The sequence below is a fragment of the Vipera ursinii genome (genome assembly GCF_947247035.1).
Source record: "Vipera ursinii genome assembly, chromosome: 2".
NCBI lineage: Eukaryota > Metazoa > Chordata > Lepidosauria > Squamata > Viperidae > Vipera > Vipera ursinii.
The window spans coordinates 44,258,750-44,282,343 of record NC_139513.1 but is presented as its reverse complement, the minus strand read 5'-3'; the positions used below and the strand labels follow the sequence as shown (position 1 = coordinate 44,282,343).

Sequence of the window (23,594 nt, the reverse complement as noted above, 5' to 3'; positions counted from 1 at the left end):
GGATCAGTAGCGTGATAAATGCATCAATGTAATGGAGCACGGAAGGAATGGGGAAACCTCACAGCAGGAAGAGGAAGTAAAACAAAATATTTTCACTTGGTTTTCCTTATTGCAGCAGTTCTCCCGAGTTCCATAAAAATCAATGAATTGGCGAAACTGATTAAACCACATGCAGTTTTGGTTAGCTTCTCTCATAAAGGAAGCTTTATATGTTTGTCTATAAAACGCTACCCAAGCATATTTGTGCCTAGAGACTACAGACACATGATAAGAGTTGGGTTGTTGAAACTAAGCAGAGCTTGCCCTGTAAGATAACTGCTGAATGGGAGACTATTGGGGTTCTGCAGGACAAAAAACCCCCACATTATTTGCTCCTGGGATTAAAATGGGCAATAAAACAAAAAAAAAACCATTGAAAAATGTATGTGCTGGCTTAAAAAAACAGAATAACAACACAGAGCAAAAAACAGCTTGATGAAGAGAGAACATACATAAAGGAGCTTTCAACAATTGTACAGGCAATGCCAAACATTCTTCAGAAAATAAAGAAATAAACTTATATAAAAATGTATTGATAAAGGGAATCCAAGGTCATTAACATTTGGGTGGCTTTGCATTCTGGAATAGTGTGGTATATTTTGTTGCAGTTAATCTTTTCTGGTCTTGTTCCCAATGTTATAGAGGATCATCTTTAGTAAGATTTTTATTTTGTAGTGCTGTTTTGTTCACTTTTCTTGCTTACTCTGCTGAGTGGTCTGTGGTTTTCTGGCCCAAACACCTCCAACTATTATCAGAACAATACACATTTTCTGAACAAAAGAGATGCAAAAACAAATGTTTTTCTGAAACAAAAACAATGCATCCAATTTAAGAGTTTTACAAACCTTGGAGCATAGATGTGAATGTGGCATTCACTTTATTATTTTCAGTGAGTGTTTTTTTTATTAATACTATTTTTCTGTAGATGAGAAAGGGGTTTCTCACCTGGTATGAAACCTGAGGAAGAATAATTAGTATGGCTAAAGAAAAAAGGTAATTGTGAATGTAAGGATTTTCCTCTAAAAAAGAAAATAACAAATTTGGCAGTTATATTTTTCCAAAGCACTTAATTCATATACGTGTATGTGTATATGTGTGTACACACACACACACACACACACACACACACACACACACACACACAAACACACACAAAATGTTTCAGGAAAGTAGCTTTTCAGAAATCTACATGCAAATTTCATCATTTTTAAAATTTTCCACGATCTACAAATTCACAGATATTTTACTGGAGCTCAGGCTAAGGAATTACCTGGAGAAGGTAATATCTTACCTTTCACTATCAGGTTTCCAGTGCTGCTGGCTATGCCAAAATGATTTGTTGCTATACAAGTGTAACTCCCAGCATCTGCTTTGGTAACATTGGCAATTTTTAGAGTTCCATCTTCCAAAATAGTATGTCTGTAAATGGATAAATGCAACAAATAGAATAAATGATGTAGCTTAAAACAGTTTAAACAACTAAGGAACGATTGGCATTTTTATGGAAGTTGATTTGAAAGAATTTTATAAAGGCTACAAAGCATCATTATCAAATACCACTTACATAAGTTATCTCTATATTGGTTTGGCAACTCTATATAATGCACAAGCCACTAGAAAAATTGAGACACTATCAATTAATAAATTTGAAATGGTTCTATTATAATGGAGAAGAATAGCTTACGTAGTGTTACTTAATTTTGGTTGAGTAGTTCTAATTATTACAGCGAATTTCTAATGCACATAGAGCAGGGGTCTTCAAACTCGTCCCTTTTATGACTGATGGACTTCAATTCCCAGAATTTCTCAGTCAGTGTGCCTGGCTGAGGAATTCTGGGAGTTGAAGTCCATGAGTCATAAAAGGGACGAGTTTGAAGACCCCTGACATAGACTGTGGTTGGCTTTAAAGAACATGTTTAACAGCACAATCATGTTGCATGAATCAACAGTCCATTCTTTTTAACATTCTATAATCCATAAGCACTTTCTTCCTACACTGTGAGTTCCAATTCATAGGGCAATCAATTCAATCACCCAAAAGTACAAGTAGCATTGATATTTATCAACCATGAGCCACATTTGTTAGAATAGAAATGTAAGACTGAACATTGACTTTCTGGGAACCAGCAAATTGAGACAGACTGAAATAAGTTGCTTCACATGAGAGGAGTATTTCATCTACTGCAGACAAGAAAATAATAGAAGAAGTTGAGTATCCATTATTATTAACAAAAGAGTGTCAAAGTCACTGATTGGAAACACCCCCCAAATGATAGAATGAATTCAATTCAAGACCAAGTCAAGCCAAAGAAGATAATCCATGATCTGAACTACAGTTGCACAAGAAATGAAATTTGAACAATTCTGTAATGTTTTGCAGCATTTTATTGATACAACATCAAAAACAAATGCCATGAAAAATACAGGTAATTAAAGTTTGAAGTGAAACAGCATGTAGAATAATGGGAAACTGACTAGTAGTGGTCAGCCAAAATCATTCAGAATTTATGGTAAATGCCTTCTTTCCAGAATGTAAAAGATTACTTTACAGTTGGATACTGTTGGATGGACAACACCAAAATCAAATTGAATATATATTTTGCAAACAAAGATGGAGATTGATTAAATCAGTAAGATCTCTGCTGATTGTAGCTCAGATCACAAAGGTCTTCCACCAAAATTATTTTTTTTGTTACTGCTTACAAAAAAATCATATTTTAACTTCATTCATATTTTAAACTACTAACTGGTGATTTTATCTTTAATCTGGAGAAGGAATCATCTAATTTTTATTAGAGCTTTGGCAACCTTAGATAAGACCCAAGTTAAAATGTGGGTTTTTCTTTCACTGAAGATTGGACTGTATCTCTAACTATGTATTTTAATAGTAAGATCCATAAGTCAACATAGTGGGATAAATTGTTACTTCTCCTTCCTAACTGGTACTTGATTATTTGGCTCAAAAGTCTGCACAGCCTCCATACTCTAGTTAAGCCATTCAGACTAAGTGGCATAGGGTTAGGGTTATCAGATGTCTCCAAAAGGAGCACTTTTTTGGTCCTCATATTTTGTTGTCAGCCTGAAAATCAAATATTGTAGCTGATTTTTAAACAAGAACCTTTCTGAACTGTTTTCACAACACAGTCATTGAAAATTTCATGTACTGTGACCTTCTAAATTAACTGCTTTCTTTTCCTTATCAATGGACTTCACAGCATGGAGTTATGTTATTTATTCTCTGACTCCTAGGAATCAACTTCAAATCTTCCCCTTCAATGGTCTCTGATCATTGTAGTTTGTAGATCCCATGACATGTCCTATGTTTCTGTGGCAAAATATGAAAGGCGTCTTGTCAATTATTGCTAGTATAAGTATCTGTCAAAAACAGATCATGCCAGACAAACTGCATTCTTTGACAAAGTGACTTAATTAGTAGACAAGCAAAACTTGGACTTCAATAAGTAGACCACAACCTACTTCTTGGTATGATAAAAAAATGTGGGATAGACTAGATGGATTTATAAGTAGCTGACCAACCACACTCAACATGTAGTCCTCAATGGAGGTTCTGGCTTAGGCCCACTACTCTTCAACATCTTTATAAATGATATAGATGAGGGAATAGAAGGGGAACTCATCAAATTGCAGACAACACCAGGCTGTGGGGAAAGCCAGCAGTTTAGAAGATAGGCTCAAGACACAAAAAGATCTTGACAGACTTGAACACTGAGCAATATCCAACAAAATGCAATTCACTAATAAGAAATGTAAGGTTTTACACTTAGGCAAGAAAAAACCAAATGCATAAGTATAGAATAGGTGGAACCTGGCTCAATAGTAGTGAGAGTGATCTAGGAGTCCTAGTGGACAATCACCTAAACGTGAGCCAGAAATTTGCTGCAGTTGCCAAAAAACCCAATGCAGTCCTAGGCTGCATTAACAGAGGGGTAGAACAAAATAACGTAAAGAGTTACTAATGCTTTAAACTGCACTGGTAAGACCACACTTGGAATACTGCATCCAATTTTAGTCAGCATGATACAAAAAAGATGAGACTCTAGAAAGAGTGCAGTGAAGAGCAAAAATGATGATTAGAGGAATGGAGGATAAAAATAAGGAATGGCTGCAGGAACTGTGTATGTCTGGATAATGCAGAGAAGCTGTAACTTGAAAGTAGTCTTTCGATATTTGGGGGGTTGCACAGAGAAGAGGGGGTTGACCTATTCTACAGAGCACCTGAAGGCAGCATAAGAAATAACGAGGGAAATTTATCAAGGAAAGATCCGACCTATAGAAATTTCCTGACAATGAAAACAATCAGTAGAACTGCTTGGCTCCAGAAGTTGTGGGCGCTCCATCCCTGGGGTTTTTAAGAAGAGGCTGGAAAGCCATTTGTCAAGAATGATAAAGGGTGACCTGCTTGAGCAAAGGTTGAACTAAAAGACTTCCAAGAACTTTTCCAATTCTGTTATACTGTTACTACTGAATTAAGTTTTATTAAAGACAAAAAGGATACAAAAAGTAGAAAGAGGGACAAATAACTAAGGCAGAATATCAGCAGGTAGCCTGAATATGCAAAGATGAAGTCAGGAAAGCAAAGGCTCAGAATGAACAAAGACTTACAACAAAAGTCAAAGATAATTTTCAGAAAACATTTTTTGAACATGTGTTCAAAATACTCAAGACATATCTCCCCTGCCTCTTCCCTCCCCAATGCAGCTGACAAAGTGAGAAAGAGCCTTTGGCCTAGAGGTTAAAACAACTACCTATGTGCAATCAGCCCAGGTTCAAATCTCAGAAGGGTGTGGCTGACTGATTTTTTAATTTTTTTAATTTTAATTCCATTTATATCCTGCCCTTCTCCGAAGACTCAGGGCGGCTTACAAGCTTAGCAGTAGCCTTCATTCTATGTATATGCCTGCTCATTAGGGCTTTCACACACACCCCAAGCGGCATTATTACAAAGTCAGCTTAATTGCCCCCAACAATCTGGGTCCTCATTTTACCTACCTCGGAAGGATGGAAGGCTGAGTCAACCTTGAGCCTGGTGGGACTTGAACCTGCACTAATTGCAGGCAGCTGGTGTTACTTAAGGAGGCATTAGCCCACTGCTCCACCAATGCTTGATGAGAACAAATAAGTTTGAAATAGCTATATCAGCCTCCCTAAATTCTTTGTTAGTAATTTAAACAAATATATGAACTGTCCGGTGTGACTACAGCCTGTTCGATGGCCTTTGAGATAAGGCTGAAAACAGGAAATAAAGATTTGCCCCATGTTTGGGGCCTAGCAAGGTAATCTAAGAGTTAACATATGACACACACACACACACACACACACACACACACACACACACACACACACACACACACACACACATATATATATATATATATATATATATATATATATATATATATATATATATATATATATATATGGATCCTTGGTTTTTCGGGTTTTTCCCCGCGTAGAACTAAAGGTGTGGGCGCAACGTTTCGACGGAGTCTCATCCGTCATCATCAGGCTTTAGCTTCCTTCTTCTGGGAGAAGCATGTGGCTGTTAGTTCCTCTTTTTTAAACTGCCAGAGGGGGTGTGTTCTGTGGAGGTGTGCTCTGATTGGGTAGGGGACCAAGTGTGTTCTGATTGGGTGGGAGTGTGTTTTGAATGGTGGGTGTGTTCTGATTGGGTGGGGAGGTGTTCTGAGTGGATGGGCTGGTCTCAGCTGCCAGCTCCAGAACTGAGCTGGTGAGTTGTGCTGCTTTTGTTCGGCTTCGTGTTTGTGGTGGTGCCATGTTTTTATAGTGGGTGTCAGTTTGCTTATTGTGTGGTTTGGAGGGGTTTAAAGTGGCTGATGTTGCAGCTGTAGTTAGGTTTCTGTTTTGTGGTTGTGTGTCTTTATCGTTGTGGGTTCGGATTTGCTTTTTGAATGGTTGTGTGGTGGTGATGTCATGTGATGTTATCATGAGTTTGGGTCTGGTATCATTCTTGGTGGTTGGGCCTCGTCTGTCAATCAAGGCGGGTTTCCAAATGGCTGGTAGACGAGAGGTATCATCTCGTGTATTCATGCTGTGGGGGCGTTTTTCTATCTCAATGGCTTCTCTGATTATTCTGTTGTTAAAATGTTCAATTTTGGCGATAGTTTTGGTTTTTTTAAAATCAATTTCATGTCCCGTGGCTTCAAAGTGTTGGACCAGGGATGAAGTTTGTTCTCCCTTTCTGAGTGAGTTTTTGTGCTCTTCAATGCGTGCACTTATTCTTCTGTTGGTCTGTCCGATGTATGTGGTGGGGCAGGTGGTGCATGGGATTTCGTATACTCCTTGGTTTTCTAACCCAATTATGTCCTTGGGGTTTCTTAGGATGGTGGATATTTTTCTGTCTGTGTAGAATGCTGTTTTGATGTTGTGTTTTTGGAGGACCTTGCTGATTCTGTCTGTGGTCCCTTTTAAGTATGGGAGGAGGGCTTTGCCATTTTCTTGTTCTCTGTCTTGGGTTTTTGTGGGTGTCTCTCTTCGGATTAAGTTGGTAATCGTGTTTCTTTGGAATCCATTGGCTGTTAGTACATTAGTGAGAGTGTGTAGTTCGGTTTTTAGGTGTTGTTCATCAGCTAGGTGTTTTGTTCTGGAGATGAGTGTCTTGGCTACGGAGTTGATCTGTGCTGGGTGGTGGTGTGAGAGTGCGTTCAGATAGCGGTTTGTGTGTGTTTTTTTATGGTAGATAGTGTGTCCTAGGGAGCCGTTGGATTTCTTGTAGACTAAGACATCAAGGAAGGGAAGTTGATTGTTAGCTTCTGTTTCCATGGTGAATTGTATTTTGGGGTGTAGGCTATTGAGGTGTATGAGGAAGTCATCCAGTTTTTCTTTGCCGTGTGGCCAGATTACGAAGGTGTCATCTACGTATCTGAGCCAGAGTTTGGGTTTGTGGTTGGATTTTTCTAGAGCGAGGGTTTCAAAGTGTTCCATGTAGAGGTTTGCGATGACAGGTGAGAGGGGTGATCCCATGGGTGCTCCTTCCATTTGTTTGTATCTTTGTCCATTGTAGATGAAGTATGTGTTAGATAGGCAGTGGTTGGTCAGATCTAGGATGTGTTTTGGGGGGTTGTATTTATTTTGGATAGCTGTCAAGGCTTCTTTGATTGGCACTTGGGTGAAGAGGGATACAACATCGAAGCTCACAAGTAGGTCGCAGGGCTGTAAGTTTAGTATACTTATGATCTCTATGAATTGGAATGAGTTTTGTACGTGCGAGGTGATGGAATTTGCATAAGGCTGTAGTTGTTTGGCAAGAAATTTGGCTAGATTTTGTAGAGGTGAGCCTATGGAGCTGACTATGGGTCTGAGTGGGGTTCCTTCTTTGTGTATCTTGGGCAGACCATAGAGCTTAGGACATCTGGATGATTTTTCTCTGGGAATGATTGTTTTCTGGATCTCTTCACTGATGGGGGTGGCTTTTATTTTTGATTTTGTGGTTTTTTCCAGGTAGGTGGTGGGATCTGTCTTGAGGAGTTTGTATGTGGAGTCTCGGAGTAGGTTGGATAATTTGGTATGGTAGTCAGATGAGTTCATTACCACCGTGGCGTTGCCTTTGTCTGCTGGCAGAATGATTATGCTGGTGTCATTTTTTAGGTTAAGTAGTGCTGTCTGTTCCTCTTTGGGTAAGTTGCTTTTGGGTGGTTTGCTGGTGCAGAGGATGTTGGTAACTTCGAGTCTGATTTTGTTGGCATCATCAGGGTTAATTTTGGTCAGGCTGGATTCGACTCCGCATATAATGGTTTCCGTGGGGATGTGTTTGGGAGCGACTGCAAAATTAAATCCTTTAGACAGGATGTTGGTTTCGGCTTTGGTGAGAATCCTATCTGAGATGTTGTGCACAGTTTGTTTCATGTGTTGCTGTGAGAGAGGAGGGGTTTGTTTCTGGCGTTCCTTTAGTCTTCGGAGTTTATTGGTGTGTGTGTCTGTTTTGTAGGCAGTCTCTGTTTCAGCTCTCCAGACGGCGATTTGTTTGAATTTGTCCCAAAGTGTGGGGTGGATCTTGTTGCTGAGTTTGAGGTGAAGTGTGAGGAGGTCTCTGTTGATTCGGTCCAGGAGGAATCTTTTTGTGTGGAGTTCGTTTCTGATTAGGGCCAGTTCTGTTCTTATCAGGATGCGTTTGATGGCTGCAGAGTTGGAGTGGAATTTCAATTGGAAGGATTCCAAAGAAACACGATTACCAACTTAATCCGAAGAGAGACACCCACAAAAACCCAAGACAGAGAACAAGAAAATGGCAAAGCCCTCCTCCCATACTTAAAAGGGACCACAGACAGAATCAGCAAGGTCCTCCAAAAACACAACATCAAAACAGCATTCTACACAGACAGAAAAAATATCCACCATCCTAAGAAACCCCAAGGACATAATTGGGTTAGAAAACCAAGGAGTATACGAAATCCCATGCACCACCTGCCCCACCACATACATCGGACAGACCAACAGAAGAATAAGTGCACGCATTGAAGAGCACAAAAACTCACTCAGAAAGGGAGAACAAACTTCATCCCTGGTCCAACACTTTGAAGCCACGGGACATGAAATTGATTTTAAAAAAACCAAAACTATCGCCAAAATTGAACATTTTAACAACAGAATAATCAGAGAAGCCATTGAGATAGAAAAACGCCCCCACAGCATGAATACACGAGATGATACCTCTCGTCTACCAGCCATTTGGAAACCCGCCTTGATTGACAGACGAGGCCCAACCACCAAGAATGATACCAGACCCAAACTCATGATAACATCACATGACATCACCACCACACAACCATTCAAAAAGCAAATCCGAACCCACAACGATAAAGACACACAACCACAAAACAGAAACCTAACTACAGCTGCAACATCAGCCACTTTAAACCCCTCCAAACCACACAATAAGCAAACTGACACCCACTATAAAAACATGGCACCACCACAAACACGAAGCCGAACAAAAGCAGCACAACTCACCAGCTCAGTTCTGGAGCTGGCAGCTGAGACCAGCCCATCAACTCAGAACACCCCCCCACCCAATCAGAACACACCCACCATTCAAAACACACTCCCACCCAATCAGAACACACTTGGTCCCCTACCCAATCAGAGCACACCTCCACAGAACACACCCCCTCTGGCAGTTTAAAAAAGAGGAACTAACAGCCACATGCTTCTCCCAGAAGAAGGAAGCTAAAGCCTGATGATGACGGATGAGACTCCGTCGAAACGTTGCGCCCACACCTTTAGTTCTACGCGGGGAAAAACCCGAAAAACCAAGGATCCACATACAGGCACCCGCGAAAACCTCAGAAAACATATATATATATATATATATATATATATATATATATATATATATATATATATATATATATATATATATATATATATATATATATATATATATGTATATATGTATATATATATATATAACCAGTGGAACAACCTGCCTCCAGAAGTGGTGAATGCTCCAACACTGGAAGTTTTTAAGAAGAGATTGGCCAGCCACTTGTCTGAAATGGTATAGGGTTTCCTGAAGACCTCCAAGGTCCCTTCCAGCAATATTCTTCTATCATTTACTGTTTCAAAAGTACCACAAAGAAGCTGTTCATCGAAATGTGCTACATTATATAGAGTTGAGGAACCTAGTCTTAACTAAGAGGCAGTCATTTAGTTAACTTCTATTTCTAGATAGAAATGTAATATTGTTCAGTTCTTAGCTTCAAGTTCTGAATTCTATTTTTCACTGAAACATTATTATACTGTATTTCCTTGGAACTAAGCCTCTAATATACATGACCAAAGTGTACCACTGAATGAGTCTATTGTATTTCAATAAGTAAATAATATGAAAGAATGTCCACTCAAACTGACAGACTAAAACCATTAACAAAATTTGCAGATATGAAATAGAAAATGTATTAAAAACTGCTTAATGTATGATATTTGTTAATACAATCTATACACATGTTAATAGTATTTTAGTAAAACAACATTGATGAAACTATATAAAATATTCATGTAATAAATATTGATAAAAACAATACAACATCAGATATGATGGGAAGTCCTTTGACCTGTCACATCTTTTCTAAAGTCCTTATTAACACTGTTATCTACATGATTTTTATGTGAATGTATTATTCAGGATACAGGTTTTCTGGTGAAAATTCATTTGTCTATTTGTTAATTTATAAGGACCATTTATAGTTTATTTTAATACTAAATGAACTATTTCTAATAGACTTGGTTGAAAAACACTACCCAGTTAATTGAATTTAATTGAGTTGAATAAATTCTGGCTTAGGAAATTAGTAGATAATTAATGAGCATGCAAACACCATAAGCACACATTCCCAAAGGTACACACCTAATGTTATTCAATCTCTTAGTTTTCAGGAGCACAAGGCTATCATTTTGTCAGAAATGTCTGCTAGTGATTTCTTCAAGTTACAAAATGTTCACCACATGCTTTCATTGCTTTTACACAATTTCAAAACAGGTGTGTTTTATAGCTTTAATAAATAATAATAACAACAACAACATTGGAAGGAAGCTTAGAGGTCATCTAGTCCAACCCCCTGCTCAGGCAGGAAACCCAATACCATTTCAGACAAATGGCTGTCCAGTCTCTTCTTAAAAACTTCCATTGTTGGAGCATTCACAGCTTCTGGACGCAGGTTGTTCCATGGATTAATTGTTGTAACTGTCAGGAAGTTTCTCCTTAGTTCTAGGTTGCTTCTCTCTTTGGTTAGTTTCCAGCCTTTGCTTCTTGTCCTGGCTTCAGGTGCTTTGGAGAACAGCTTGATTCCCTCTTCTTTGTGGCAACCTCTGAGATTGGAACACTGCTACCTCATCCTTCTCTTCATTAAACTAGACATACCCAATTCCAGCAACTGTTCCTTATATGTTTTAGCCTCCAGTCCCCTAATCATCTTTGTTGCTTTTCTCTGTACTCTTTCTAGAGCAGGGGTGTCAAACGTGCAACATCACATGACATGTATCACAACTTTTTCGCTATGATGCATCTGGCCCATTGGCCGGCAATTTGACACCCCTGTTCTAAAGTCTTAACATCTTTTTTACATTGCGGTGACCAAAACTGTATGCAGTATTCTAAATGTGGCCTGACTAAGACATTGTAAAGTGCTATTAATACTTCATGTGATTTTGATTCCATCTCTCTGTTAATGCAGCCTAACACTGTGTTGGCTTTTTGGCAGCTGCAGCACACTGCTGGCTCATATTTAAGAGATTATCCACTAGGAATTACACATTCTTACCTGGGACCTGCTGTGAGGATGTTACTATCCATCAATTCTACTTCACCTCAAATATATATATTACCCATATTACCTTCAGAGTCCCTCTTCCAAATGTCTTTCATAAATAAGGATTATTTAATAGTAAAGAGAAAGGGCCAATGTGGGGGTGCAATTCAGACTTCAAAAAAGCAATAGAAAGAAGATCCCTTTATTATGAGTTTGGGGAAAATGGACTAAGTTAGGAGTCAACCAACCAGCTGCTCTGTTTTCTTGTGGGGATGTTGACTTGAAAGGGCAGGAGGAAAAAAGAAGAGAGATCAATCCTGTTATTCACACACACAAAAATATATGATTTCATGTTTGTTTCTTTTATCATGCAAAGCTTCTGCTAATACAGTATGTCGGTAGAGATAGTTTAGCTCAAGAAAGCAACTCGACTCTAAGGCTATAGCTATACTGTATTTAAAAACTTTACTGAGAGTTCCTTGTATTTTGCTTCCCTGCCTCTTATATTTCTTTATTTCAGGAAGGAACCTGTCTAAGCCTCTTCCCAATACTATTACTTTTCCAGGATTTAAGGAATGCTTTTGCCCATGTTGATTCTATAATGGCTTCTGAATATTCCCTTGAAGGCCATATCTACTGCTCTATTTCCTTCTTGTCTGCAATAAAGCAACATATTTTGCACTGTTGGCTGTTAAGTAATCAATGAATATAGAGTTGAGCTTTGAACAGGGATTTATTGCTATACCTGGATAAAGCCTGACAGAGATTACTGGAATGTTCTTTGAAGTGCTATGAGTTATTACCAAAGGCAGGCCAAGGTGGACCATAGTGTAAACAAGATGGACTCAACTCAGTGGAACCTAATGATTTCTTGTTATAAGATTTACTTATGCCACATTTACATTGGGTTTAATAAGAGATGGAAACTAACCAAAGAGAGAAGCAACCTAGAACTAAGGAGAAATTTCCTGACAGTACAATTAATCCATGGAAAGACCTGCCTCCAAAAGCTGTGAAAAGCTGTGAATGCTCCAACACTGGAAGTTTTTAAGAAGAGACTGGACAGCCATTTGTCTGAAATGGTACAGGGTTTCCTGCCTAAGCAGGGGATTGGACTAGATGACCTCCAAGGTCCCTTCCAACTTGTTATTGTTGTTGTTATCTGTTCAGATTTTTATTTGAACATTTTTAAATTATTTTAAACTGTATCATTACTCAATTGAAATACCATTAAGTTTCAATTTCCATTTCTTAGGTACACATCATCTTGGAATGGCATTACAAGGGGTGTTAAAAGTCTGAATCGTAAAGTGAATTATTAGTGAGTTATGTGCTGAGCTGAATAACTATTTGATATCAAAAACAGGAGTAGGTTCCAGTTTAATAAAAAATGAAAAATGAATTTGGTTTTCTTGAAGGAATACATTTTAAAAATCAATGCGGAAATTTCTGGTATTTTGCATAAAAATATTTATTCAAATAAGTATACTGTATAGACATAAAGATCTAAGGGGATCTTTTAAAATTAGAATCCATAGGCTTCTGAATTAGCTGATGACAAAGCAGCTTTTTTTTTACAATATAACAATTTTCTTCAGCAGTATGAAGAAACTATTTTTTACATATTTTTATAACCAAAATGTACATCTTTATCGACTGATAATACAGGCAGTCCCTGACTTACAACCATACCTGAGCCCAAAATTTATCGTGCTGAGCGAGACATTTGTTAAGTGCTTTTTGCCCCATTCTATGACCTTTCTTGCTACAGTTATTAAGTGAATCTTTGTAGTTGTTAAGTTAGTAACACAATTGTTAAGTGAATCTGGTTTCCCCATTGATTTGCTTGTCAGAAGGTCACAGAAGGTGATCTCATGATCCTGAGACACCTCACCTGTCATAAATATGAGTTAGTTGCCAACCATCTGAATTTGATTACGTGACCATGGGGATGCTGCAACAGTTGTAAGTGTGAAAATGGTCATAATTCTTTTTTTTCCCCCAGTGACATTACATTAAAAAATCACTAAATGAAGTGTTGTAAGTTGAGGACAGTCTGTATGAAAATAGTTCATGATCTTTGTCTTCTGAGCTAAACTTGGAATATAGCTTTGCTGGGGTCCAATGTCAAAATGCTTCAAAATGTTTTTTTTTATGAGCCATTATTCTTTTACAGAGCAGTGGGCTCCCTTTAATATCTATGAATTTTAACAATGCTAGATAAAAAAAATTGAAGATGTAAATCTGCTGATACAGTTTAGAAGCTAGGTTAACACAAATGAGTTTCATCTGGACTGCTTTTTAGTTATGTTTTTTTATCACCCATAAAAAAGAAAGTGATAATTGAGCACTGGGAAAAATGAAACTGATAATGAAGTATTCTGCATTTCTATGGAGATACTGTAGGTCATCTTATCTATTATGTATTACATTATCTGTAAAATACAGTAGCAGTTGATCTTTGTGGCACACAAGATATTTTAAAGCCATAGTGACTTAGAATACATCTGGGTTTAGGAGATAAATCAATGCTCTTTTTATTAAAAGTAAAAGCCATTTTTAACTTCAAAGTCTTCAAAATGCGATGGATACTTCCATGTGACAGAGTTGTGGAGCTAACGCAGACCTTTAGAAAATTATGTAAATGTATTCTGCATTTTAAAGTAAGTACATAAAATAAAGTTGGGCCAATCAGAAAGCAGGAATTAAGGTTAATCATGTTATAGACATATTTACAAACGTGGGTTCATGAAGCAATTCTGAAAGGGATTTACTGGATCACTCTGCCTATGAAATTTCCACAGATCTGTTAAAGCTATTGTCACTCCATATTTTTTAGCTTCAGTTGACTTTGATCTATTGATTTGTCCCTGACCTATGATTCATTTAAAGATTCACTTTTACCTATAAAATGTACCAACAGAATATTGAAGAAGAAAAACTCAATATCTTTCAGCATGTTTTAAAAAATGAACGGCTAGTATCCCTTGCACTACAGGAATAAATAGACTCAGTTTAAGTTTTAGTGACATTCTGACTGGACTAAAGCAATATTATTACTTTATGCTCTAATAATGTCTTTATAAAATTCCCATAACATACAGCATCAGATTTTTTGTTTTGCCATGCTCCAGAGATCACATTGGAAAAGATTAACATAATATAAAAGACAGAAGAATGTTGGTAAAAAGAATGGGAGGTGCCATTTTCCAAATCAGTTTTTAAAAGGTTGTGGACTATTGTGGCAAAGACTGTAATGAACAAACTGATTTGTGGCCTTCTTTGATAACTTGTCTGTTATCAATCCCCTTTTGATACTCCAAAAAAGTCCTCATGACCTGGTTACGTGGCCATGCCTTGGGCTCTCATTGAACCAGGAACTTATCTAGATGGCTCCATTGTTGAAGGTGCCATTTTTTTATTCTCCCTTTACTTAGGATTTTGTATTTTGGGTTTTTAGGATGTTCATTATTGTGCTTTTTATATTTGAATTGGCTGTTTCTATATTCTTTTGTATTATTTTGTATGCCAAGAGTCACCTTGGGTGAGCTGAGCAGATATATAAATTTGATAGATAAATAAAACATAAGCAGGTGAAAGAGGTATGCTCCCTAAGGCTAATGCTTAGCCTTATATGTAGATGTTAGCTATGCAGATGCTATTTATCACGTACCTACAATACAGCTTATTACAGCCAGGTGGGAATCGAATAGGTGTTTATTTTCCATTTTCATAGCTGAACCATCACAACAAGCAGTGTTTCAGTAACAAAGACAGTTCATTAATGTCAAGTTTGCTCATCCTTCATATATCTTCATAAAAAGCTTCTTAATCAAATGTCTTTATAAACAGCTTTTTTAGTATATAATAGTATACTAAATTGTGATGGGGGCTTCCCGATACTCCCACGTAACACCTCTGCTCCGTGAGCTGCATTGGCTTCCGGTTGCCCTCCGGGTGAGATTCAAGGTGCTGGTGATGACCTATAAAGCCCTAAATGGCTTGGGTCTGGGATATCTGAGGGAACACCTGCTGCCGGCATCAAGTTCCCTTCGTCCTGTGCGCTCCCACAGGGAGGGCCTTCTCAGGGTGCTGCCAGCAAAGGATTGCCGGCGGGCAACACCCAGGGGGAGGGCCTTCTCTGTGGGCGTGCCTGCCCTTTGGAACCAGTTACCCATAGAGCTCAGGACTGCCCCTGATTTTCGTTCATTCCGCCGGGAACTGAAGACCTGGCTCTTTGAGCTTTCCGGCCAGGACTGAGAATTTTTAATTTTTAACTTATTGTAATTGGGTTTTTAATCAGAGTTATAGGGGTTTTAGATTTTTAATCAAGGATAATTTAATCTATTTTAATTGTTATTAACTTTTTGTATTGTAATGTTGTTTTAATTGCCTTGTGAATTGCCCTGGGTCCTACAGGAGAAGGGCGGTATATAAGTTCAATAAGAGTGGGAGGCACCGTTTTATGGTGGTTCTCCTCCTATCTTCTGGGCCGCTCGCAGTCGGTGTTGACTGGAGGGCAGAGATCCACCCCGAGGCCTCTCGCTTGTGGATTTCCTCAGGGGTTGGTTCTCTCTCCCCTCCTGTTCAACATCTACATGAAGCTGCTGGGTGAGATCATTCGTGGTTTCGGGGTGGGGTATCATCAGTACGCTGATGATACCCAACTGTTTTTTTCCACCCCGAACCAACCCAGCGATGCCCTCGCCGTGATGTCCCATTGCCTGGAGGCGGTTCAGGTCTGGATGGGGAGAAACAGGCTTTGTCTCAATCCCACCAAGACTGAGTGGCTGTGCGTATCGGCATCTTGGGCTAACCAGATTATTCCACCTTTAACGATGGGGGGTGAGGTGTTACCCCCCGTTGATAGGGCTCGCAACTTGGGCATCCTCCTGGATTCACAGCTCAATTTTGAAGATCATATAGGAGCCGTGACCAGGGGGGCTTTTGCCCAGGTTCGCCTGGTGCACCAGTTGCGACCCTATCTGGACCGAGATGCCCTACGCACAGTCACTCATGCGCTCGTGACCTCCCGTCTAGACTACTGCAACGCTCTCTACATGGGGCTGCCCTTGAGGACCACTCGGAGGCTTCAGCTGGTGCAGAATGCGGCCACGCGAGTTGTGATGGGGGTTTCCCGATACTCCCATGTAACACCTCTACTCCGCGAGCTGCATTGGCTTCCGGTTGCCCTCCGGGTGAGATTCAAGTTGCTGGTGATGACCTATAAAGCCCTACATGGCTTGGGTCTGGGATATCTGAGGGAACACCTGCTGCCGGCATCAAGTTTCCTTCGTCCAGTGTGCTCACACAGGGAGGGTCTTCTCAGGGTGCTGCCAATAAAAGACTGTCGGCGGATAACACCCAGGGGAAGGGCCTTCTCTGTGGGTGCACCTGCCCTCTGGAACCAGCTGCCCGTGGAGCTTAGGACTGCCCCCAACCTTCGCACATATCGCCGGGACCTGAAGACCTGGCTCTTTGAGCTCTCCGGCCCAGGCTGAGAATTTTTAACTGGGGTTTTTAATTTTAGGGATGATTTAATCTTTTTAAATTTGTTTTTAACTTTTGTACTGGTTGTTTTAAATACCCTGTAAACCGCCCTGAGTCCTTCGGGAAAGGGTGATATATAAATTTAGTAAAATAAATAAATAAATAGATTAATAATAATACTTATGAATATTGTTATTACTGTGGTAAAGGTTACACCATGCCGCAATGAGGACATGAAATAAATTATGAGTACATCATTTTATTGAAGCAGATCATACAAACTGTTGTTTAAGCATATGTGAGAAATATACATCATGCTTAACTGAAAGGATGATTTATCCACAATTCAATTTAATCTCTGATTCTAGCACTCTCTAGGCCAGGTGTGTCAAACTGCCGGCCCCAGGCTGGATGCGTCATGCAGAAGCCGCGCCCAACCCATTGCCAGCAATGGCAAAACTGTCCCAATATGTTGCACAATGTCACATGATGTTGCGAGTTTGACATGACTGCTCTAGGCATAAGTCTTAATGTAAAGTTTCTTTGCATGGTAGCAAAATATTTTTAACCAAGAAATTAAAGGAATGTTATCTGTGTTTCAAATTTTTTAAATGAAACTTCAACTACTCATTGATAATGCTGATAAAAAGAGAATTCTACCAATAGAAAACCCAGCTTTTGTGGAAAGATACTTAAATTATAACTAATACTTGTAAGCAGCATGATTATAGCTTTTATGTATTAATATCAAGTGTTCTTCTTTTAAAAATATACGTAAATAGTGAAGAAAAATGCCAATCTTTAATGGATTGTTTGTTCTAATCACCTTCAAGATAACGACTAGGCGCTCGTGGCGCGTAAATGAGAACTTGTTTAGAAATCAGAGAAATGTGGAAGAATGCAAACAGCGGATGAAGGATTTTTTTGAGATTAATATGAATAAGGGTACCTCTATGGATATGGTTTGGGATGCTAGCAAGGCCTATATGAGAGGGGTGTTGATATATATGAATAATAGACATAGACGTGCAGTGGAAATTAGAAGGAAAGAACTGGAGAATGAAATAAAGGAAAAAGAAAAGGCTTTGATTTTGAACCCAGAGGATGTGAAGATCAAGGAGGCTATTAGACTGCTAAGAGGACAATTTGATAAATTAATGGCTGATCAAGTGGCGACCAATCTGCGGTTTGCTAGGCATAATACTTTTTGCAACGCTAATAAACCAGGCAGATGGTTAGCTTATAGACTGAGGAAAAAACAAAGGGCCTCTAATATAGATAAGATTGAGTATAAAGGAAGGGTTGTGTTTCAACAGAATCTTATTAAGGATGCTTTTGTGGATTTTTATTCGAAATTATATACCAAAGAGGAAATTAGTGCAAAAGATATTGATATATACTTGGAGAATGCTAGCATCCCGGTTCTTACGCAAGTACAAAAAGAGGGGATTAATCAACTGATTACAGAAGAAGAAATTTTTACAGCAATTAAGGAACTGAAGGTGGATAAAGCACCAGGCACGGATGGCTTGACTGCGGCCTATTATAAAAATTTACAATTAGAGATGATAAAACCGTTAAAGGAATTGTTCCAGACAATCCAGAGGGGGGGAAAGGTGCCACCGTCTTGGAGAACAGCTTTTATCTCTTTGATTCCGAAGGAAGACCAGGATGCTACTCAAGTTAAAAATTACAGACCGATATCGCTTTTAAATACAGATTATAAGATATTTGCTAAGGTTTTGGCTAATAGACTGATGAGGGTTCTGCAACAGGTGATTCATGGGGATCAAACGGGGTTTATTAGTGGTAGGCAAATGAAAAATAATGTGAGACATATAGTTGATGTGTTAGAGTTTTTGGAAAGGAACAACCAGATCTCTGCAGCGCTAATCTTTTTAGATGCTGAAAAGGCTTTTGATCAATTGAATTGGCAATTTTTGTTGAAAGTTTTAGACAAAATGGATTTTGGGGAAAATTTTTTACAACCAATTAGGGCATTATATCAAAAACAAACTGCCCGAATTATAGTTAATAATAGCCTGACAGCAGCATGTAATATTGAGAAGGGCACAAGGCAAGGGTGTCCGTTATCACCCTTGTTATTTGTGTTAGATTAAGGGGATACAAGTTGGAGATCAGGACTATAGATTGAGAGCATTTGCAGATGATCTGGTTGTTACAGTGACCCAGCCAGAGAACTCTGTTGTGGACCTGATGGAGATAATAACACAATATGGGAAGGTTTCTGGATTTAAAGTAAATATACAGAAAACCAAAATTTTGGCTAGAAATATGACAGTTTCACAGAAGGTTCTTTTAGAAGGATTAACTGGATTTGAGATTGTTAAAAGGGTTAAATATTTGGGGGTGATTTTATCACCCTCTAATACAGGGGTGTCAAACTCAATTTCATTGAGGGCCGCATCAGCATTGCGGTTGCCCTCAGGGGGCCGGGTGTGTATGGTCTGGGTGGGCGTGGCCTACTGGGTGGGTGTGGCTAGAGTGCATATGGCCTACTAGGTGGGCATGGCCAGCTCTACATCGTTCACATCAAGGGTGCCTATGGGGGCCTGGGCAGGAGTGAGACAGATCTGAAGGTCTCTGGCAGAAGGAGGGTCTCTGGGCCAGGGCCAAGGCAGTGGGGGCCGTTCCCTCACTGTTTCCAGGATGGCTTCGCAGGCCGCATGAAACCACTTCACGGGCCGGATCTGGGCCCCGGGCCTTGTGTTTGACATGTCTGCTCTAATACAAAGTTATATAAAAATAATTATGAAAAATTATGGGGGAAAATTCGAAAAGAATTGGAGAGTTGGGAAAAATTGCAATTGTCTTTGTTGGGACGGATTGCAGCAGTGAAAATGAATGTCCTGCCCAAATTTTTATTTTTATTTCAAATGATACCGATTCTTAAGAAAGATTCTAACTTGGAGGAATGGCAGCGTGGTATCAATAAATTTGTGTGGGCAGGGAAAAAGCCACGAGTTAAACTTAAGATTATGCAGGATACTCGTGAGAGAGGTGGCCTTAAATTGCCTAATTTTAAATTATATTATGAAGCTGCTGCATTAGTAGGAATAAGTGATTGGATTAATTTGACGCAACCGAGGTTATTAAATCTTGAGGGCCATGATTTGTTGTTTGGCTGGCATGCATATTTGTTGTATGATAAGAAGGTAGATACTGTGTTTAGGATGCATATTTTAAGACAGGCATTGCTGAGAGTTTGGAAGAAGTATAGACATAAGTTAAGCTGCAAGATACCATTGTGGGCAATTCCAAAACACGCAATAGAAAATATACATGCTGGTTTCAAACATGATGTGACTACATACAAGGAAATCTTAAGCTTGGAAAGGAATGTTTGGTGTTTGAAATCATATAGCCTCTTGCGAGAAGAGAAGGTTGTTCAAACTTGGTTTCAATATATTCAGTTACGGGCCAGGTGGAAAGAAGACCAGAAAAATGGATTTGCAATGACTGATGAAAATTTGATAAAGCAAATTAGAAATCAGGGACCAGCACATATTAAACGGATATATCTTGCATTGATAGAGATTGATTCAGAAACAGAGCTTGTTAAGGATTGTATGATAAAATGGGCCCAAAACATTCAGGAAGTTATTACAATGGACATGTGGGAAAAGATTTGGGTGAGGAACGTAAAATTTACTCAAGCTCAAAATCTAAGAGAGAACTTTTACAAAATGTTTTATAGATGGCATTTAGATCCTAAAAAGCTTGCAAGTATGTATCCGAATTACCAGCCTAAATGTTGGAGGTGCGGTGATGAAGATGCAACATATTTTCACATATGGTGGACATGTAAGATGGTTAAGGTTTTTTGGATAAAAGTCTGGTGGAATATGCAGAAGATTTTTAAACGGAGGATAAAGTTTTGTCCGCAATTTTTTTTGTTGGGAATAATTGCAGACGCTACAGTTGTGGACACCAAATTGATGTTGAACTTAGTTACGGCAGCAAGACTTTTGATAGGTCAATATTGGAAGAAAGAGGAACTGCCGACTATAGAAGAGTGGACTTTAAAGGTTTCCGACCTGGCAGAGATGGCGAAGATTTCGGCCTATTTGAAAGATCATTTGCAAGAACGTTACATTATGGAATGGAGAAAATGGATTGAGTTTATCCAGAACAAGTATAGGGTTAAGAAGTTTTATGTAGCATTCGAATAAGTCTTCTTTCGTTTTCTTTTTTCTTTTTCTATTTTAGTTTTTTATATATATTTAATATTGCTAAGGTTTGTATTATCCTATATAAGTTAGAGAGTGATGGATTTTAGAATTTATAGTTGTTAGTATATGGTTGTTTATGATTGCTTTTTATATATATATATATATATACCTTGTATTTAGCTCTGGGAAGTCGGGGGGGAGGGGGGGAGGGGGGGAGGTAGGGGGGGAGGAGGGAGGGGGGGAGGGGGAGAGGTAGGGGGGGAGGGGGGAGGGGGAAGGGGGGTTTTTTAAAGGAAAACTGTACTTTAAAACTTTTCAATAAAAAAAAAAGATAACGACTAGTTATTTTTCTCTTTGCAGAAGCTTTTTCAGGGACTAACAAATAGTCTGGAGACGGCTGTGAAATCAGCCAGGTAATATGCACTAATGACTAATTCATCTGCATGAGCTGAGGAGAAAGTCTCATGAGGAAAACCCTCATGAGACTAATCTGAATAAATGCAAGTAGTTTTAAATGACAAATATTTAAAGAAAGAAATTTAAAGAAATTTATATGGGTAGTCCTCAATATATGACCACAACTGAGACCAACATTTCTGTTGCTAAGCAATATCGTTGTTAAGTGAGTTTTCCCCATTTTATGACCTTTCTTGCCCAGTGGTTAAATCAGTCACTTCAGTCCTTAAATGAATCTGGCTTCCCCATTAACTTTGCTTGTCAGAAGATCACAAAAAAATAATCATATGATCTCAGGACAACCACCATAAAAGCATGCCAGTTACGAAGTGTCCAAATTTTTATGACCATGGGGATGCTGCACTGGTCATAAGTCTGAAAAACAGCCACAAGTCACTTTTTTCAATGCCTTGTAACTTTGAATAGTCACTAAAAATGGTTGTAAATTGAGGATTACCCATATGAAATATGAATGTTTGTAAAGGATTTGCCAGTATTTAAGAACTGAATCTAAATATTTTATTCAGTTAAAAGTAATATATTTGGAGACAGCATACAGTATCTTATAGACAGAAATACTTGCTGATAGCAAAATGTGCATCAAATTAAAAATATATGAGTTTTTTAAAATATTGAATCATACATTTCAGAAAGAGCTTCATGAGTTGAGGTTGCTTGTATCCTGTGAATAATGCATATAATGTATTTGATTTATAGTCAACTATTGGAAATAATGGATGCTTGTGTACAGATTTTTCTCACATAATCACTTTTTGATCTCCCAAATATATATTGAGGGAGTAGCCAAGAAATTAGTGTAAATTTGTTATTAAAAGTAAATATGTGTCAGGAAACTAGTTTAATGGTACAAACTGGTTAAACTAGTGATTCTAAAGACTAGATGATGATAATATTTTTAAAAATTTATTTGTTCCCCATCTTGCCATCAAAAACAAAAAAAATATTCTTCCCCAAGAATATTTTGTTTAGCCTAGGAACAATACAGGAAATTATCCTACCTATTAAACATGAATGTCTTAAAAACTTCAGAATTTCAAAGGGCACTTGTCTAGCATACTATCTAAATAGCTTCAGAACAAGATTGGCAGTCCCCAAGAGAGTTACGTATAAGACAGTCATGTCTTTGAAGATAAGAAACAACTTCTTGAATTGTATATAGAAAGGCAATGTATATGTCTTTCAGCATTAACATTACACCAGCTTTGTGATATTCTTCAAGAAATGTAATGCCTTATAGTGGATAGCAGTGATTTAGCCAAGGGCATTTTTAAGACTACAAAAAATAAACATGTTCTGCTGCAGAAACAAACATGGGAAGGATTTTTTTTAAAATTGATAGCTGTAATGCAAGAAAGTGTTTCCACAAAAAAAATAATAAAGAACAAACACTTCAATGCCATGTACAATTTTTAAAAACAGATTATCCGACACTATTCATAGCAGCTCCAAAGTGTACAAAACAGAGACTTGTATATAGAATTATACATATTTCTATGTAGCTTTTTCTCCCAACATAAGTGTTCTTGTTCAAAAGAAGAATATTCTGAATGCTGGTGTGTATTACAAGATGGTGTGGTGAACAGTTCCCACAGCAAGGTAAACAAAACAAATTCATCCTATTAAATTTAATGTAGCTTACTCCCAGAAATATAGGTACACTGACATTTCTTTGAAGCTGACATCATATCATTTATGTGAAAAGGATAATGGAAGAGATTTACAAAAACAGCTTTTTGTTTCACCTCTGTATCCTGGATGGAAGCAAACAAATATATTGAACATGGTGCATAACTCTACCACAAACACATACAATTGTGAGCAGTTTCACACACAAACACACACACACACACACACACACACACACACACACAAAAAATCTAAAGATCAAATCTAAACCAGATCTAAAAATCAATAAATTAAAAAGAACTGCTCCCATCCATTTCAAAAAGCATTCATTTTAACATAGGATTCCGAAACATGACAGGGAAATCCATTATCACTTAGACCACTTTTGAATGACAATTGCAATGGACAGACTCCTAGTATAATTAGCAACTGTGAATTGCAATCAGTTGGAAGAACAATTCAATTTTGTAAGAGATAAATTGCT

At 38.3% G+C, this 23,594-nt stretch overlaps 1 protein-coding gene across 1 annotated transcript in view; it reads right to left on the bottom strand.

Annotated features, from left to right (window-relative positions):
- The window catches only part of LOC310635394 (contactin-4-like), a 284,515-nt gene that overhangs the window by 68,519 nt on the left and 192,402 nt on the right, over positions 1 to 23,594 (bottom strand). The window contains exon 11 of the mRNA XM_083354280.1: positions 1,331 to 1,458. Coding sequence (XP_083210406.1) covers positions 1,331 to 1,458 — 128 coding nt within the window. The remainder of the gene's footprint in view (positions 1 to 1,330; positions 1,459 to 23,594) is intronic.